At 32.2% G+C, this 21527-nt stretch overlaps 1 protein-coding gene across 1 annotated transcript; it reads left to right on the forward strand.

Moving 5' to 3' along the window:
- Positions 1-660: 660 nt before the first annotated feature.
- Positions 661-10045, forward strand: LOC110621282 (NADPH-dependent thioredoxin reductase 3). The gene is made up of 10 exons (XM_021765505.2): positions 661-912; positions 1368-1575; positions 1739-1844; positions 3753-4018; positions 5716-5995; positions 6828-6935; positions 8046-8132; positions 8261-8365; positions 9186-9316; positions 9701-10045. Exons 1-10 carry the CDS (start codon positions 690-692, stop codon positions 9759-9761), a joined length of 1575 nt encoding a protein of 524 aa, XP_021621197.1. The 5' UTR covers positions 661-689; the 3' UTR covers positions 9762-10045.
- The last annotated feature ends 11482 nt before the right edge of the window (positions 10046-21527 follow it).

Here is a 21527-nt window from a genome sequence, read left to right on the forward strand (position 1 = left end):
TCTCTAAATGGTAGGAGAATTCCCACCTATGGCTAGATTGCCATCCAAGTCCTTATTTGCTTGTTCGATCAGTTTTGAACTTTCTATCATCATGGCTGAATGTTCATCATTTGGTAGGTAATTTTCATGACATCTCCCCTTTTATCTCTTTTAATTCATGGCGAACACCCAATTTTGTATATGTAAAATGTAATGTGGATGCATGACGTCTTATTTATGACTATAATTTTTGAGTACTCACGAGATAGTTTTAAATTTAAAATGGCTAAAACTCTTGCATGAATATCTTAGTTTCTGTGTTAGCTAGAAAAATAATTTATTATATTAATTCCACTGGTTGATTTTTATATTATGAATTTTTTAAAAATGTTTTAAATGTTGATGTTACTCCAGAATTTTTTCTTAATACTTTGGATTCTAAATAGTCTAGTATTTTGGAAAAACCCGCTGGTCTGAATAATTTGTATCTTCTGTATTAAATTTTTTCTTGATATAATTAATAAAATTTATGTTAAAAAAATAAAAAAAAAATAAAAAGGGACGTGATTGTTACGCGCACCAGCGCGACTGTAGACAAACCCGAGGCAGGAGGAGAGTGCGTATGCAACAGTCAACTTTACTGTCTACAGAAAAACAGAATATAACTTGATGCTCCTATTTTCATTTTCATTGTATGGTCTGAAACCGTTATGGCTGCGACTCCGAAGATAAGAATCGGAATCGGCGCCGTAAACTCCCATCGTCTCGCCATGAGCTCCACCCCACTCTCTCTTCCTCCTCACTCCCTCATTGTCCTCAGGAACGGGACCGTTCCTTCTCTCCGACGCTCTCTCTGCCTCAACTCGCTCCCTTCTACTCATTCATCTCCTCTCCGAGTCAAAGCATCCTCCGCCGAGCCGCCCCCTTCTCCAGGTCTCTCTCTCTCTCTCTCTCTCTCTTTCTATCTATATTCTATAATTCACAAGGTAGAGTTGGATTTCCTCTTTCTGAAGGAATGCTAATTTGGTTTAAGAAGAAGCTATTATATTAGTCCTTTGCTTTCCATAGATACCAAATTGCATTTCTGATCGATTGTATTTGTGGTGCTAATTGATCCATTTTTTAGCAATTTACATGGGCTTAGTTTGGTTATTTGTAGTTAGCTCTATGTTGATACATTGTATTTAAACTGTTATCATTTTGATTTTGCAACTCTTTATCTTTAGCTCTCTCTTGTTTTGGAATGGATTAGACAAATAATTTTGTATGTATATGATGACATGGGATGAAACATTTGAGGTTCTTACTTGAAGTTTATGCTACTCTTGTTTGTGTTGATGTCCATTGGTCTGAAGCTGTTCAATGCTGATTTGGCATTTATCTTGCAGCCAAAGGAGTTGAGAATGTGGTAATTATAGGTTCGGGTCCTGCTGGATATACAGCTGCAATATATGCTGCACGTGCCAATTTGAAGCCTGTAGTGTTTGAGGGTTATCAAATGGGTGGTGTGCCTGGTGGACAGCTGATGACTACCACTGAAGTGGAGAACTTTCCAGGGTTTCCAGAAGGAATAACTGGTCCGGATTTGATGGATAGGTAATAGAGACAAAGAGCTGGATTTCCTTTTATTTATGTTCATTTATTTATTTATTTTGAATTCTTATTCTTGTGTGGAATAGATGATATGTGCATATAAGCAGCTGTTATTTCTAGTGAAGTGAAACTATATGATGGGTTCTTGACTTTGTCTACTGACTAGGATGCGGCGGCAAGCAGAACGCTGGGGAGCTGAACTATTCCAAGAAGATGTAGAATCTGTTGATGTTAAACACAGTCCTTTCACTGTGAGAAGTGGTGAACGACAGGTATATATGGTTTTATGGCATGTTGTTCTATAGATATGCTGGATTTATTACGTTTAGAATCATGCCTTTTGCACCGTGCTATCATGGTTTTGAATTGTGGTCATGGACAAAGGGAATACCAGTTAGTGGTTGTAAATGACTGATTTTTGACCTCTTGGTTTTACAGGAGCAAGTTAAAAAGATTGAGAAATAGAATCATACGATTTGATTCGTTCTCAATAGCCATGATTTACATCCATTAAATTAACTTATTTATGCATCAATCAAAATAATTATAATAAGAAACTAATATTTTAATTCAAGATTAGGTTTTACACTTACTATTTAATATATGAACACTAAGTTCAAGAGTTACATTTTTTTACAAAAGAAATCATGATAATTAATTTTTCTTAAAATTTGCCTTGCCATAGCTTAAATGTATACTTAGCAAACATCATTGAAACTTGAAAATCTCTTTGATGCTATTTCCTAATTGCTTATGTATTTGTCTACAAATGATTTTGAAATTAGCTAAGAATTAGAAATGATAAGCAATGACCTGTAGATTGGATAAACTAAAATTTCACTATAAATTTCATAAACAATCTACACAAACACATGCACCCCACACACACGCCCACGTTAAGTAATAGTAATTAAGTAAATCTTAACACACACACACATACACATTAAGTAATAGTAATTAAGTAAATCTTTACACAAACACACACACACATTAAATAATAGTAATTAGGTATTCATAATATACACACACATTAAGTAATAGTAATTAAGTGAAAATTAGTGTATGCACACACAAGCATTAGTAAATTAATTAAGTAAATCTTGAGTGAATGAAATAAATAACAAAAACTAAGTATAAATAAGTAAAATAGCTAAAATATAATATAGATTCTACCGCATCACTTATTCTTCTGGCTTCTATGGAGCCTGTATGTACATAAACCCAAACAACAAACATAAATAACTCACCATTTGCAAATTTGAATGTTGAAGTGTTGGTTTGCTCTCCTTCACTTGACAAGAACATTGTCTATGGATGTCCTAAGCTTCCAAGATCAGGAATTTATAAAGAAATGAAGTCTTTGACTTGATAGTTGAGGAAATTTGACAGAAAAATGCCTAGAGAGAGTGTAGAAACTAGAAAACTTAATGAATAAAGCCAACACTGCCTCTACCCAAGAAAAAAAGGGTCTCCAGACTTCAGATGATAACTGTCCAAAAAAGATTCCCAAGATGCTGCCTAATGAGCACAACTTTTATGGCCACAACACAATACTTTTTTAAAATTACCTTTATTAAAGGCTATAACAGTAACAACAATCCGTTTTTCCTGTAACTATGTCCATTAATAACATACCATGCCACCAACTCAAGATGTTTTGAATCTGCATGGAAAAGACCTTTTCTGGTTTCAAAACCAATTCAACTTGTTATTGAATCTGAGTCCAACGTATTCCTAGAATAAGAGAATTTATTACTTTTTATTTTGTTATGATTACTCTATTACATAGCATATGTTATACATGTATGTGCAATGTTTTGTTAGATTCTTTTCTTTTATATCCTTTTGCTGATCTGAAGTTAATTGCATAACTTACAAAGAGGGGAAAAAGAATGAAAACCTTTGCTTCTCCCATGCTAAAAGGTGTTTTTGCATATATTCATATTTTATGTGTGTGTGTGTGTGTGAACTTTGCGCTATGGGCTCGAGGTCATGTGGTGATTATCTCCTCTTGTGAATACGAGTCATTTATCATTCCTTTTCTACTTTGCCTATTCATTATGCTAATAGGATGTGGATTATTATCAATTGGCATTTGAAACAGATTACAAGATAAGAGCATCATTATGATATGCATCATTTTTTCATTTTTAATTTTTAGTTTTTACATTAACATTCAGGTTAAGTGCCACAGTGTCATTTTTGCAACTGGGGCCACTGCAAAAAGGCTCAGGTTACCTCGTGAAGATGAATTTTGGAGTAGGGGAATTAGTGCTTGTGCGATTTGTGATGGAGCATCACCGCTGTTTAAGGGGCAGGTACTTGCTGTTGTTGGAGGTGGTGATACAGCTACAGAGGAAGCACTGTACCTAACTAAATATGCCCGTCATGTTCATTTGCTTGTACGCAAGGATCAGCTTAGGGCATCTAAAGCAATGCAAGATAGGTGAGTTATGCTGGAAGCTTTCTTATGGTTGTTGAGGTTAGTGGGATAAACTTTTTGCAGAATGCTATATGAGGCATTGGAATTTGGTTAAACACATTTCTACCTGATATCTATGGCTTATCTCCCTTGTTAATGCAATGTGAATAAAAAAATGAAATATATTCTTTTAACCCTTTAATGGTTTAATTACCCAAAGAAAAGCATAACCTGAACATAGAGTTTTTTAAATTTCAATTATAGTCCATCCTCTCTCTTTCTCTATTATTATCTTATGTGAACTTTTAAGGTTGTTTTACTTTTGGCCTCTGGTTAGTTTGGGGCTAATTGGAACTGGAATTGCTGATATGCAACTAAACAACTTGGCAAAATAATGTTGATCCATCAAACAAATTTCTAATTCAACCCTTTTACAAGACCCTGCTTACGTTAGATATTCCAGTCTCTCTGCAGTCTGCATAGCCAACACTCATTTCTTTCTTTCTTTCTTTCTTTCTTTCCTTCTCTGTTATCTCCATCAATTCAACCCTCTATCTGCAGTCTAGAATGAAACCCCACATACTTCCTGTTAATTCAACCTGCTGTAGAAATAGACACACTGCCCAAATTGCTTTGAATAGTCAACCATGGTCTGGGGTCAAAGATCCACAAACTGTCCCAATCTTGGTACCATTCAGAGCTTTTGATGCTAGAGTTCACTTTCTTTGCTCAAGTATTAATGTTTAACTGTGGAGTCCAATTTAGCCAACACCATCTTCTTGCCTTCTTGAAGGTCACCTTCCATCATTTTCTTCTCGCACCCTAGGGATGTTGATCCTGGGTGGGACATGTGTGATTGTAAGGTTTAGATATAGTCCAATGAAGAGAGAATAGAGTAAACCTGTACACTTTTCCTAATTATTTTTGCTTGATTATTTGTTCTCAGATAAATGTTCATTGCATTTCGTGCCTCTTTAAGTTAGTACGTGAAACATGTGATGAAATCTTGAGAAATATGAAAAATGTAAAATCTGCTCATGCAACCCATTTACTCCAACTAGTAGCTAAGTCTGGAGGAAGACGAGTTTTCTTGACCAAGTTGGAAAACTTACTAATTAATTTGGAGAGCTAATGAGGTGTTTGATTTTCACCAGCTTTTATTTTTATGAGTGTCAGATGTCATGTCACTAAATTCTGGTTCTAGTTACCCAAATTATAACTGGGGGTTGGGGGGGGGGGGTAATGAAACAATTTTAACAGTTTATCTAGGACATTAGCAAAAATAGAGAGAGGTAAAAATTGAGAAGCCACCATAAAATTCAGGTTTATTTTGGTCATTAAGCCTTTTTAATGGATTGATTCCACCAACATTGTGCTTTGTATGCTCATCCATCAACTTATGTTTATCTTGGAATCTTCACTAATTTCCCCTTAGAACCATGTGAATTTTGCAAAATTTTATATTAGATTTTCCAATTGATGGAAAATAAGATCCTTTCAAAATGGAATGTTTTTTCAATTTGGCTTTAAGGACTTGCAATAGTCCTCTGCCTTGGCAATGTTTAGTTGCTGAAGATATGCGATTTAGGTATTATTTTCTTGCTTCTTTATCTAATTGACTGAGTTGGTATCCTGAACTATATACTAATGAACAATTTGTATGTTGAGTTTTCAACTCCCTGAATGTTTGTTTAACAGGTTGATTATCGCGAATGTTTCAGAGTGTTCAGCAACCCAAATGTCACTGTACACTTCAATACAGAGACAGTGGATGTCGTTAGCAATACCAAAGGGCAGATGTCCGGTATTTTGACTAGAAAAGTTGATACTGGGGAAGAATCTGTACTTGAGGCAAAAGGCTTGTTCTATGGTATTGGCCATTTGCCTAATAGCCACCTGTTGGAAGGCCAAGTTGAACTGGACAATGCAGGCTATGTATTAGTTGAGGAAGGTTCTGCAAAAACGTCTGTTGAAGGTGTGTTTGCAGCTGGAGATTTACAGGTAATCATGTGAAAAGTTTAATTGCTGTTATGATGATTTACTAATAGAGTTCATTATTTCTTCGGTTCAATTAGTGACAACATTAACGTTCAAAGATGTATTTCTTGGATCTATCATTGCTCATTTGAAACAAATAATATAATTAACACACATAGTAAGTAGTAGAACTTCTCTTAATGAAGTTCTAGTTTCAAACTTTGAGCTGATGAGGAAAATAATTGCTGCCAAGATGTCAGTTAATTGCACGTAGACTTTAATGGAAGTGATGCATGTTTTAAAAATAAATTTAGTTATTTTTCTCTGAGAATTGTCTGGCATAATGCAACTTTTAATATTCATGAGCTACTGCCTACTGGTGCAAGATTTTATAACATGCAATATTGCAACAAAATTCACTTACTATGGCTATCAAAAGATTTTCTATGTGTCGATGTTCTTATTTTTTTAGAGAACTTTGGTCACAATGATTGAATTGCATTAACCATCTCATGTACACTTCTCTCCAACTAAGAACTATGTTGTTCTTGGTATACGTCCCCCCATTTGGATATTCTCTTCTAAACTTGGCTGCAGAGTTTGATGATAAAGTTTGAAGCAAGTGTTTAATTCGCTCATGTTTATAGTTAAACTTATTCATATTCATGGAAGGCAAATGCTATGTCTATCAACTCTACTAGTTCAAATAAAGGTTAAGCCATCAAGCACTTCTCTATGCATGCTCATTGAAATTGCTGCATAAGTTCACTTAGCATTCTGATTAGAAATTTCTTTTGTCCGGAAACCCTGTAGTTGTTGTATAGTTTATAATTCAGTTTCCTAATTTGTTGAATAGGACCATGAATGGAGGCAAGCCATAACTGCTGCTGGATCTGGATGTGTTGCTGCTTTATCAGTCGAAAGATATCTTGTTAGCAACGATCTGCTTGTAGAGTTCCATCAGGTAATTATACATTTATTCTTTCTCCACTAGGCTTACCTTCTCAAGGGGAAAAAGAAAGAAAGAAAGAAAGAAAGAAAAAGGAAATCTGTTCATATTGACGTCCAACTAAACATGCTCTAATTATTTCTTAGATACATCCCGCTTTCATGTGTTATAGATCTCTAGCTTCACACTTAGGATTTCTAGGCATCAACCAAAAGTTCCACAAACTCAGGATTGAAATGCATCTCACAATCATGAACCAAGAAACAACTCAACTCTGTTTAGGTACGAGTATAGTGTTAGATATCTGAGAAACAAGTACTGTAAGTTGTAAATGCTGAAAACAATAAACATTAGGAACACAAATGTTAAAGTAATCCTAGTCCTTAAAACATTGGTTTGGAGAATGAGACTTTATCATGTAAAATTGATTACTTAGCTTTAGCATAAAAATTCATATATGATTAGGTGCAGGTGGCTGAAAAGAACTGCACATTTGCAAGCAGTCTATACACTTACGTGCACATGTATCAGTATATGGTATATGTTTAGACATTTTTGTGTACATTTGTCTATATATGCACATGGGCACGAGATATTCTATTGCATGCATGTTATATATATGTCTATTTCTGCTAAACAAAGCTACTTCAATATTAGTATCTTTTGAACAAATTCATTTTAGAGTGTCTTCATAAAGCAATATTTTGAAATTCAAGCTTTGGTTAAATTTCATTCCTCTAATGTTTGAATCAATAAATGAAAGTTGAAAAATGGATCAAGAGACTGGTGAGATGTGAAACGTGCAAGTTTTCTTCAGATATAAGTATAATCATATATTCGTCCATGTTTGGATATATTAAAATGAACATGTTGAATATATTCTCAAAACATGGATGTGAACTTCTGTATTTGGTAAAATTTTTTGCATCTCCAACATGGAATCGATACATGAAAGTTAAAAATCTAGAATGTGATGTGAAATATTGGTGGTATATCTAGAGATGAGGTCATTTCAGTCATAATTTCATTTTCTGACATTTTCTATAACATCTAGAGTTATATTTCATAGCTTGTCTGTACTGGTCTGAGCTAACTTCACATGTTCTTCATAATTCCATATTACAGCCTCCAACAGAAGAAGTTAAGAAGGAAATCACTGACAGAGACACTCGAGAGGGCTTTGACATTACATTCACAAAGCATAAAGGCCAGGTGCATATTGCTGCTATAGATGGGATGGCGTCTTCCTTAGTCAACATCTCATTAAGTTCTACTCGATGTTTAAATCATTCTTAGCTTGAAACTTATTTTCTTTCCCGGACCTGTTTTTTCTTCTGCAGTATGCTCTACGAAAGCTGTACCATGAAAGTGCACGGCTCATTTGTGTACTATATACAGCTCCAACTTGTGGTCCGTGTAGGACTTTGAAGCCAATTCTTAGCAAGGTATGTTACTTTGGCCGTGCTACTATATATTTTGAACATGAGTTCAAACATTGTGCTTCTATAAATTTTATTACATTGAGCTATTGGGTGGTGAAATTTTGCTAGAAGTTGGAACATGTTAACTTGTTCAATTAAAAGATGATTGACAAATCTTAAAAAAACTAAAAGTGGGAGATGGCAATGTAAAAGCACTGAAACCTTCTGACATATGTAACAAATTATATTATTATGATTCTAGTCGAATGATACGGAATCCTGTCGTATTACTTGCTGAGACTTTTAGAAAGCCATAATCAAGCAGCCAGACCATGAGGGCTTTACTTCCAGACTTGCGCGTTAAGGTTCCAGCTTGATGGATGTCACATCATCACCTAAATTTTGGACAATCTGCCTTTGATTAAATGGGAGGCGTGCTGTATAATATGCATAACTGAAAGAATACTGTCAAGTTGAACGTAGTAGAACAGACTATGGATGTCATTTGGGTGAAGATAGCAATGCCAATGAGAAAAATCATATTCTTGTATATAAGTGCCACGTGTGGACCTCAAATTTCTAGTTGATCTTCAAGATCGTCTTATCTTGTCCCAATGTTAAAGTCCTGTTATATTGATGTGATACATTAACATAATAAATGAAAGCCAACTCGACACTAGACCCAGGAAAATAAACTACCGGAAATAAAGAAACCGAAACTGTATGAAGGAAACTAAACGTCGGAGGTGATTGATGAATTTCCTTTTTTTTTTCAATTTTTTATGTTGATTGACATTTGAGTATATCTATGTCCATGACCTTTTTCTTCATGATTAAATGGCAGGTGATTGATGAATTCGATCAAAACGTGCATTTTGTTGAAATCGACATCGAGGAAGATCAAGAAATAGCAGAAGCAGCTGGAATTATGGGTACACCATGTGTGCAGTTCTTCAAGAACAAGGATATGCTCAGGTTGGCTATATTTTGTTATTTGCATATGTTTTTCCTCATTATCATACACCTAATGGTCGAGAAATTATATCATATCACTATGATTCCATGTATATATGTCTACATGGAATGACTGGTCCATAAGAAAATGACAAATAAGCAGTAGTGGGTCCCATAAAATTAGTTATGTCCATGTTTTGAGATCCTACATGCTTAGTTGTCACGTTGCAATTGGATTGCTATTCCATGTAATTGTCCTACATGGAATAACTGTTCCACCATAAAATTACTCATCGACCCGTTTGTCTTTTCAGTCTTCTTTCCGCCTGTTCATGCTCGGACAGCTAGCATTTTTGCATGGTTCATTGTTTTCGGCTGCTGTAAAATTTTGTTTCAATCGTGCAGGACTGTATCAGGAGTTAAAATGAAGAAAGAGTACAGAGAATTCATTGAAGCTAATAAATGAGTGTGTTTTAAGCACTTAAAAATTTGCAGTTGCCATCATTTTGTCATTCAATTTTGTTCCTAAAAAAACTTTATAACAAAATAATGCATTAAAATTCTTTGCAATGATGTTGTTGTCCACTGCAATTGTAGATCATAACTGCAGAGGATTTCAATCTCCAATCTCGTAATTTCCTTCAATTTTGGACATTGGGAAGAGCTTCTGCTTTGCCTACGTAATTTTTTTCTTGTCTGTATTCATTCTTAAGACATGTACTGATGGAATCTGCTGGCGTTTTCCGACCATGTCCTTGTCTTTAGAATTGTTTGTTTGGCTATCATTTTATTTTTGTTGTTAAATTTAATTTTAAATTAATGAGGTTATTTTACTAAGCAAATAAAACTTCAGGGCTATATCATTTAACATTATTATTTTTAATTAATTTAGCAATTAGGTAAAATTATTACTACTTGAAATATTTTGCTTTGTTATTCAAGTTTTCAAGTTCTTATTATAAATATAAATTAATGCCACTATTTGAGCTTTTAATTTTTGAATATTCATGAAAATTAAATAATAAAAAATAAATTATTCTGCTGTAAAATATGTGCCACTGAAAAACATTTTCCATTTGGGAGCAACGCAAGCTTAAGGATTAAAAAAGTAATTCTGATGATTTTGCACTTCTTCAAATGAGACATGTGAGGTTTTGGTGAAGGCCACAATAGACGAGGGTTTGTCAGACTTTATAAACTGCCATAATCAAGGACTGGACTATAAAGTAAAATTATATTTCAGTCCTTCAAATGAAATTAAAGTATTCAGGAGATATATTATCCAGCAAGATATCTCAATTTGTGGCAAATTACCTATTTAATCATTTTTCATAGTCATTTAAATTTATTTGTAAGAATTACGATTGGAAATATAAAATGGTAAAGATTATCTTTTTAATAATTTTTTTTTTTTGTTTATAGTACACTGATATTGTTATGATTACTATTTTATGTAAAAAAATTCCCATTGATAAAGCTATTCATTTTATTGGAAGAGAAAGAATGAGTGTGAGTACTTGGAAGATGGCTCGTGTAGTACTAAATTCCTTTAAACTTGGTTATGTTTTATTAAGAGTCGTATGGACGAAATTAGAAGTAAAAAATGAGAGCACCAATTGCAAATTAATGGGTTAAATTATTTGAAATAGAGAAAGTCGATGAATACATCTTTACCTAATTGCTACCGGACAATACATTTGAAAGAACAAATTAAATTTCTTTTTGTTAAATTCTGTGTTATCATCCTCTACAATTGTATTTGTAGGGGTTAATTTTATACAATTTGAACATTATTTTATATATATATATATATATATAATTAATTGGGATAATATATAGTTGGTGTTATATTTATAAATTATTTATGTGAACTAAAATAATTTATATATACAATATTCATGTGAAGAATTATATTTTTAAATTTGATTGAATTTTAATTAAAAAAAGTTTAAGACAAATTAGTTTATTAGTAAACTAATGATTTAAACATAATATAATATGACAATATGGAAAATATGTACTTTTTGTTTAAAATTTAAAATAAAAAGAAAACACATATAATTTAAATTTATAAACACATCATTAATATTCCTGATTTCCACCTAAATAAAAGAAATTAAATATATTTTATTTTCATGATTTTCATTGATTTTGTTAATGGGAGTACCAGTGTGTGCAGACTCTGCATTATTGCCATGAGAAATCATTCCCATCATTCCAGCATAATAAATCTCCCTTCACTTCATTCAACAGTTGTTTCACAAATCTTATCTTGTCATCTTCATAAGCTAAATTTGATGATTCTTAGAAAAATCTTTTCATTTTTCTGTATTTTTCAAACTACTCTTATATGAGAATAATCTTCACTAAAAAACTTTTTTACCATGTCTATGAAAAATATCTTTTCTTCAACACTTGATTAATTATCTTTCATTAAATTGTCATAATATCTTTGAATGGCATTAAATTGAATATATGGTAGCATATTATTCCTTTTGATTCAAACATTTTGCAATTGCAATTGAAATATTATCCATCTTATAAATTCAACATCATAAGCAAACTTTCTTCAATACCAAGACTATTGATTTCTCCATAATTTTAAACTTTTCAGTTCTTTGCTCATTATCTGCAACACTGCTTCCATCTTCAGCTTGTTAGATGATATGGCAATACCATATTCTTTTAATCTCATCTTAAACTAGTTTGAATGTTAAATTAGTATGTCTTTTGAAATTGATTTTTCCATTCAAAATGTGATATACAATTTAGGCAGAATGCATACTCACACACTTATACTTTTAATATTTTTGCCTATCAGATATCTTTTATTGTTCTAATAAATATCTAAATTTTAAAAACTATTATTTTTAAACACCTAAACTTTTAAAAACTTTATTTTAAATACCTAAAGTTTAGAAAAAAATATACTTTTAAACATCACTTTAAAATTATAGATTTAAAAAATTACTTTTAAACACAAATTTAAAATTATTGATTTAATCATGAATTTAAAAAATTACTTTTTAACATAACTTTAAAATTATAGATTTAGTAAAATTGTGTTTAAAAGTAATATTTTTCTAAAATTGAAGTGTTTGATAAATAAAAGTATTAAAATACAGGCATGCAAATATGTATTTAGCCTACAATTTATAACTCTAGTTTTTAACTTGAAATCAACAAAACTCCTTTTCAATCTTGTCACATATAGCTAGTTTATATTATTCAATAAATTTCTTAAGTGTGCTCATTGAGCTGACATACCTCTCGAAATAAACATGCATGAACTCACACCTTTAAGTAAAAGTCATTCTAACCTAAAATGTATGATTAAGGTAAATTGAAACTCAGTACTCCTTATCAGTATATAGTTTTCAATATCATTAATTTTTTTTTCAGCCACCAACTCATTCCAATTTCTCTTGGACATTTTAATGGTTAGACTATTGTATATTACAACTTTAAATTCAAGCCATGCACTGTCATGATCAATAACTTCACGAAACTTTTAAGGTATTTTGCATAGTATATGCCGTAAGCAAAATCGGTGTCTAGTGTTAGGCATTACCTCCCTGATGGCTATCCTTACACTCACATTGATCTGTCAAAATAGATGAATGTCCCCCATTATTTCAAGTCACATCATGAGCAACAACTTGAAAGTGTTCTCATTCTTGTGTGATGTCAATGTGCAACTTAATAGAATAGATTGCCATGATGATTTATACCAACAATGATAGCAAATAGCAACGTCATGAATAACAACTTGAAAGTGTTTGCATTCTTGTGTGATATCAATGTGCAACTTAATAGAATAGATTGCCATGATGATTTACACCAACAATGGTGGCAAATAGCAACTTGTATGGATTAACAAGATATGCAGTGTTAAAGCCAACGACACTGCTAAATTCCTCATAAGCAGCTCAACTATGAAGAAGAACCCACATAACATTTAAAAGTCTAGACTCATCATCCAAATCAAAGGAATAGAAAAACTCAAGATCTCTTTATTGTATTCTAACAAACAACTTTCGTGTAACCTTAGCATTTATATCGCTAAGTCATAGTCTCCTCTTTCATTTATATTCATGTATTTTGAGTTCATATAGACCGAATCGAGATAAGTTTTTTCCATACAATAGAATGATAATTTCATGTAGCGAATTTTATATGAAATCATGTATTTTGAATTTATATAAACTGGATCGAGATAAGTTTTTTTCATACAATAAAGGGTGATTTCTAATTTTACATGAAATAACAAACCTTGTAAAAATTAAAGGTATAAACGGTTTTTATTTTTAATAATTGCATTCATTTGCATGTAAGTTTGTAAGTGGTTTATCATGCCATGTAAGCAACTTAGCTGTTATCACTTTGGTAGTGCGTAATTTTTGCCAACAAAAGAGTCCTTTACAACTCCTTTCTTAACCCTTAGATTAGTCTCTATTGCTTCATATTAATCAAATCCTTTATCTTCAACTGTTCCTCCATCACAATAATCTCTCCTTTCCCTGTGATTCAGACAGAGAATAATATGATTCATGTGAAACCATAAAAACAGGTTATCACCAATACTAGCCAATAGAATAGAAATTCTAATTCATGTGAATTCACAGCCAACACAATAAAGACAAGAACAATGTCTTTGATGAAGACATCATTTCCATCTCCCAAGCATAAAAGCAATACTCTGATTCACGTGAAATCATAGTAAAAGAAATTCAGAAGTTGCAAATCACACCTAAAACCCAAACCTCTACAGCAACGTCAATCAAAACCCACCAAGAAACTCGCTACCCAAAAATTTATACCACCACAAAAAACAGCCAAAGAGCAATATTTACGGGAAAAGCTTGTCTGACCCGGTTTATCACAGATTCAAGACACTGGTAAGTGAGTCTCCGTTAAAAAATTATAGTGAATTGGATCTATCTAAGAATTTTTTAATAGACCTCAATGTGTCTTCAAGATGAGAGTGTACAATGCGTGTAAGAATTTTCTCATCTCAAAACCGTCCCAATATACAAACTCGAGAAGTCTCATTGCATTGATTCTATATATATTCAAAGGAGCTATAAATACATACAGTTGCTTGGACTTCTTGAATTCTCCTTGCATTGATTGAAAGCCCAAGAGATGTGTGCTTGTGAAGAAGTGTCTCTAATAAGTGCTTTTTCCACATTCAATGCATTATCTGATGATCACGGGTGTCCCAGCAAGAGCCCAAGGACACAGAAAGAAAAATTAATTATTCATAATTCAATTTGGAAACAATGTAAACAAGATTTAGGTCCAAAACTCACACATTCTGAGATCAAAATAGAGTTTCAGTTACGATGCCGAAGTTCAAACTTATACACTTGAAACTTTTCTCAATCACCTAGAGAACTGTATAGATTAACATGCTTTTCCGAAGTAAACAGCGTCTCCGTTGAGAGGAGAAGCAAATCATCAAGCAGGTTGAAGACATCGCTGCTTGACTGGCTATATTCCCACGATAAGCAATGTTTGTTAGAGCTGGAATCACTTAGAAAGAAATGTGGGTATGGTGAAATTTCAATGCTAATGCTAAACCTCATATATATTCCCTTGTTTGTATTAGGATAGTCTTCAAGACCTATCTTTTCTCTAACAGTGAGATTTTCCCGAGAAAAGAAGATTTTCTTGAATCTTGAGTGACTCGGTGCTGCAAAATTGATAAAACAAAATTCAAGAAAAAAGAAATATTAGGGATCAAGATTTTTAAATAATCATATTTGTTTAACTTCCACTTACATTAACTTAGTATAATAATTTAATTATTAATGCTATAAAAAAAATTTATAAATTAAGAGATAAAATATGCTTATTTATTTTTTTATTATTTTTTTAGTAATATTACTAATACGGATATATTTTTAAAAAATTTAATTTAATTCATATTAATATATTTTTTAAGAGAAAAAAATATATTTTTTAAATTGTTTTAAAAGAAGGTACAAATATTAATTTTAAATTATAAAATTTTAAAAAATTTTAAAAAAATAACACTAACAAATTTAATCTGTGTAAGTATTCTAAATAAATCTGAAAAGTCTCAAATTTTACACTCTTAATTATCATTGAAAAAAAAAATCATTGGTCGGACTTAGCCAGAAGTTCTTATATTATGCTCATATTTATTTAAAATGAGTTCTCTCAATGAAGTACTAACTATTAGCTAAGACTTTTTTATTTATTAGGCATAGAACATGATATGTATAATTTTTATCTCTTCAAAGATTTATAAGAAAAATTTTATTTTTTAATCTCTTAAAATATAATATAATTAATAAATTTACCGTAGATCTCTTTTATTTTAAATTTTAATTTTATCAAAATTTAAAATTTTTCCGTTTAATAAATTTATTAAATAAATAACTTTTTAGTCAATAACTTTTTCATGTTAAAAAGTGAGAATATCTTTTTATCTCCAAAATACCATTTTCCCTAATCTCCCAATATCTCCGTCTCCAGACAGGATGTGCAATCAATTGTAATCGATCAGTTCTTGAATATCTGCTTTTCTTAAATTTTCAATCCAATTTTTTTTTCTAATTTTGATAAATTGAATCTAAAATAGAATTGAGAATTGAAATCAAAATCTAAAATAAATAGGGAAAAACAACACTCATATAAAATCGAAGTAAACCCTACCACAATCAACAAATTGAATTTATCTCAAAGAATGAAATCAAAATTTCGACCAAATTAAGAAATCCACATGCAATCCCAGTTAATCACAATAATATATAATATTTACTAAAATCTCAACAATATACAAGATAAAAAAAAAAATCTGTTGAACTATATATGCTTATATAGTAAAGAAGAAAATGAAGTGTAGGAAATTTGAATATTTTTCTGATATTAAACTTACATTCATGAGCTCTTTAAATATAGCAGAGCATAACAAATTTCAGCTATAAAATAGGAAATAAAGCATCCAATAACGAAATAATGGGAGATATGCTGTCAACAAACTCCTTATGACTAGGAACAAATAAACTTATTTCTCAACATTATTCCTCCGTTAAACTGATGTTCTCAAACAATCAGTTTAATCTTCCATAGTGCAGACACCAAGTAACTTTCTGAGCTTGACAAATGGTGCTGCTTTGAGAGACTTAGTGAATATATCAGCAAACTGATTTCACTTCTGCAATAAATCATTTGAATTACTCCTTCTCTGCTAAGATCTCTTAAAAAATGAAATTTCACATCAATATGTTTGCTTCTCCCATATAAAACAGGATTTTTAGACAACTTTATGGCAGAACTATTATCACAATAAATTATAGTTCCTTTTTGTTGTTTAAAATTCAGCTCTGCAAGTATATTTCTCAACCAAATTGCTTGTGAAGCACAAGAAGTAGCAGCCACAAATTCAGCCTCAGTTGTCGATAACGTGACAATTGGCTGCTTCTTTGTTGACCATGAGACTGCACCAGAACTTAACATAAAAACATAACCCGAAGTACTCTTTCGATCATCCAAATCTCCAGCATAATCACTGTCTGTGAATCCAGCCAATTCTGATTTTTCTCCTTTTTTGTAAAACACCCCAAAATTAGTTGTACCTTTTAAGTAGCGTAAAGTCCTCTTGGCAGCTAAAAGATGTAATTCAGTGGGGTTCTCCATGTATCTGCTGATTACACTCACGGAATGCATAATGTCCGGCCTTGTTGCTGTCAAGTACATCAAACTTCCAACAATTTGTTTGAAAAGAGTGCTGTCAACCTTCTTGCCATCTTGATCTTTTGTGAGCTTCAATCCAGCATCTGATGGTGTAGTAACAGAATTGCAATTGCTCATTTGAAATCTATCTAATATCTCCCGAACATATTTCTTTTGAGAGATAAATATTCCATCAGCAGATTGCACTACTTCTATGCCCAGAAAATAATGCAACCTTCCAAGATCAAACATGTCAAACTCAAGCATCATGGATCTTTTAAAATTCTCAAACATAACACCATCACTTCCAGTATAAATTAAATCATCTACATATAAGCATACAAATAACATTTTTCCTTCATCTCCATTTTTTATGTAAAGAGTATGCTCATACGGGCATTTTCGAAAACCTTCCTTTTGAAAATAAGCATCTATACGACTATACCAAACTCGAGGTGCCTGCTTAAGTCCGTATAGAGCCTTTTTCAATCTGTAAACTTTATTCTCTTCACCAGCTTTAACGTAACCAGGAGGTTGTTCGATAAATACATGTTCTTGTAACTCTCCGTGCAAGAAGGCCGACTTTACATCTAACTGGAAAATGGGCCATGAATTTTGAGCAGCTATTGCAATCATTAATCTGATTGTATCAAGTCTTGCAACAGGAGCAAAGACTTCTCTATAATCCACACCAAATTCTTGCTTGTAGCCTTTCGCCACGAGCCGAGCCTTGTATTTATCAACTTCTCCGTTCTCCTTCAATTTGGTTTTATAAACCCATTTGACACCAATTTTTTTGTGACCAATTGGAAGATCAGAAATTTCCCATGTATCATTTTTTTCAATTGCAGCTATTTCTTGATTCATCGCTTCTCGCCATTTTTTGTCTTTGACAGCAATTTCAAAATTTGTTGGATCACAATCTGAAAATAGAGCAAGATAGGTGAGAGGATCATCTGAATTATCAATTCCTGTTACCTCATAATCTGACATCCAAGCTGGCCTTTTTCGAACACGTTGAGCACGTGAATTTGTTGGAGTTTCAGTTTCTGCCTCCAAAATTGGTGCGACATCAGAATTCGGAACATCAACATCGTCATTTTGGGAATTTCCAGGAACGACATTAGGAGCTTCTTCTTCATTTTCTCCATCAAAATTGGTTGGAATTTGAACTTGAGTGACAATTTTATCCCACAACCAGAAACTGTTCTCATAAAAAACAACGTCTCTGTTAATGATAATTTTCTTAGTGTTAGGATTATAAAGTTTATAGGCCTTTGATTGATCACTAACACCAAGAAAAATACATTTTTCCCCTTTGTCATCAAGTTTCTTTCTCTTCTGATCTGGAATATGTGCATATGCAATGCACTCAAAAATTTTAAAATGATCCACTGCTGGTCTTTGTCCACTCCAAGCCTCTTCCGGAGTCATGTTTTTAACTGCAAAAGTGGGACTTCTGTTCAGAACGTTAATGCTCCAATTGACAGCTTCAGGCCAAAAATTTTTGGGGACGCTACTGCTCTTTGATAGACTTCGCACCATATTCATAATAGTGTGATTTTTCCTTTCGCAAACTCCGTTTTGTTGAGGTGAATAAGCTACTGTAAGTTGTCTCTTTATTCCATGAGCCTCACAAAAATTTGCAAATTCATGTGAGTTATATTCACCTCCACGGTCTGTTCGAAGAGCTTTTATTGGACTTCCAACCTCCTTCTCTACAAGAATTTTGAAGCTTTTGAAAGCTTCAAAAGCCTCAGATTTTTCCTGCAAAAAATACACCCAAATTTTTCGTGTGTGATCGTCAATGAAGGTGATGACATAACGTTTACCTCCATTGGAACATGGTGTTATTGGACCACAAAGGTCAGAATGTACAAGTTCCAGAACAGTCTTTGCTCTCTTTGATTTTCCTTGTGGAAATGAATTACGATGTTGTTTATTCACGACACAATCCTCACAAATTTGAGAAGGTGGTGTAATTTGAGGAAGGCCAATCACCAGGTTCTTTTGCTCCAGGGTCTTTAATCCACCAAAATTTAAATGTCTGTAACAGAAGTGCCATAACCAAGCTTCATCTCCTTCTTTCACCAAGAAACATGAATTATAAACATGATTAAAATGAAGAGGAAACATTCTATTTGGTGTCATTTTGACCTCAGCAATTAAGCCTAAATTATCATCAGGAAGTCGGAATATTCCATTCTTAATTTGAATTTCATACCCCTTTTCTTGCAGTTGACCAACACTGGGGAGATTGGTCTTTAAATCTGGAACATAAAAAACATCACCAATTTTGTGGGTTGCATTACTTCTTGTTTGAATAGTTACCTGACCCTTTCCCATGACAGAGACTCTAGTGTTATTTCCCAATTTCACCGAGTCCTGATAGGATTCATCCATGATGGAGAAGACAGACTTGTTCCCACTCATATGGTTGCTACATGCAGAGTCAAGATACCAAATATTTGATTTAGTATCTTTCTCTGACTGATTTGATGTTTGGTAGGTCATTAGTAGAGTGATTTCAGAATCCTCTTCCTTTTCTGCAAAATTAGATTGCCTTCCACCATTTCTATTCAAATTAGTTCGACATTCTGATTGATAATGACCATACCTGTGACATCTATAACATTCAACTTTAGATTTGTCAACATACTTTGGCTTTGAATGGTCATCTTCTCTTCCTGTTTCAAAATTATCAGAGTGCCTCCCACCACCATTACTGTTGCTGTTTCTGCCTCTTCCTCTGGCTCTGCCTCGGCCTCTACCTCTTCCGCGACCACCTCCTCTCGCTGCTGAAGAGTGATTACTTGATGAGGTAAGTAAAGCTTGTTCCTCAATATTTTGGCGATTCATTTTCTACTCATGAACTAGCAATGAACTTTGCAATTCATCAATTGAAAGTTCACTAGTATCTTTGGATTCCTCAATTGAACAAACAACATATTCAAGCTTTCTACACTTCATTGCTAGTTCATTGCTAGTTCATGATCATAAAAATATTCAAGTTTTCTACACTTCATTTTCTTCTTTACTATATAAGCATATATAGTTCAACAAAATGGCAGTAGATCATCTCATGCGATGAACTCCAGATGGCTGAAGGGCTAAGGTGATGAGTTGCTGATGGCCGAGCGGTTGAGGCGACGAGCTGTTTTGGCTGAGGGGTTGAGGTGACGAGTTGCTGATGACCGAGAAGTTGAGGCGACGAGCTGTTTTGGCTAAGGGGCTGAGGCGAGAGCTATTGTGGCTGAAGGGCTAAGGTCTACTAGGGTCGAGGTGCACAACTGAGAGTCTGAGGTGAGAGCTCTTGTGGCGGAAGGGTTGAGGCGATTAGCTGCTATGATTGAGGTGCTAATGCGATGAGCTGATGCGACCGGTGGTTGAACCGGGTGGAGAAGAATGCGACGCATATCATTTTAAAATATATATATATATATATATTATTACCATTGTTTAATATTTTATTATTTTATTTAATAAATTAAATGGTATTGTAATTTATCTTTAATAACAGTATATTATAATATTAACATTTATAAATTTTATTCAAATTTATTAAAATTAATTGAGAGATAAAATGAATCATTTATTCGTATTTTTTATGCAGAAATTTTATTACTTTTAAATTGAAATTTTTATTTAATAATTTAATATTATCAAAATTAAAATTTATTTTAATAATTTTATCTCAAAATTTTAATTTTTTACTCTCTCCATCTCATAATATTTGTATATCTTTTTTGTTTAATTATTTTAAAATTATTATTCACTTTTTTTTTTCATATTATAATAATATTTAAATAAACTATTTTAATTCTATTTAATTTTTATATTATTTTAAATAAATCTCTCAAAATATTTTTTTTAAAAATTTTTTTAAGACGAATGCAATTGTAAAATTATTAAAAAGAATTATCTATCTTAATATATGTAAAAAAGGTAAAATAAATAAAAATTATAAAGACGGAAAGCATAAGTGCAAGATTTACTAAAAATTTAAATAGATATATAATTACATTATAAATTTAATTAAATTTTTAAATATTAAAATTCGAGTAAACATAAACTAGTATATATAAGTCCTAAAATCAATTCAAACTTTAAAAATTATCAAATAAACCGTTTAAATTGTAAAAACAAAAAAAAAAAGTCATTCATGTATAAATAAATTTTCAAAATTTAAAAATAAACCAAGGAGTTATTTAATTTTTTTTTTTTAAATTACGGGATTTATACAGTTCCAGTTTGATTTTTAATTACAATAGAATTATAGTTTAAATCAACTAAAGTGTAATTAGTTTTTTTCTTGACTCTCCCCATGCTTTCTCCAACTAGCTATTTCCATGGCAATTTAGCCAATTTTTTTTCTTTAACAGATTATCTAATTGGCTTATTAAAATTGTTCCTCTTTAAGATCCAGAAAAATAAAATTTTATAAGGGTTTTGTAAACTTAACAAAAACTTAGTCCGAAAGGAGAGTAACCCCTCCATTTATTCTTTTCTTTCCTCTGTCAGTGATGTG

Source organism: Manihot esculenta, chromosome 8, assembly GCF_001659605.2.
Source record: "Manihot esculenta cultivar AM560-2 chromosome 8, M.esculenta_v8, whole genome shotgun sequence".
In the NCBI taxonomy this organism is placed as follows: domain Eukaryota; kingdom Viridiplantae; phylum Streptophyta; class Magnoliopsida; order Malpighiales; family Euphorbiaceae; genus Manihot; species Manihot esculenta.

Coding starts and splice junctions, on each gene's coding strand:
- LOC110621282 (XM_021765505.2), top strand. CDS start 690: ATGGCTGCGACTCCGAAGATAAGAATCGGAATCGGCGCCGTAAACTCC. Junction 8,133..8,260: donor TCACAAAGCATAAAGGCCAG/GTGCATATTGCT, acceptor TTTCTTCTGCAG/TATGCTCTACGAAAGCTGTA. Junction 8,366..9,185: donor TGAAGCCAATTCTTAGCAAG/GTATGTTACTTT, acceptor ATTAAATGGCAG/GTGATTGATGAATTCGATCA.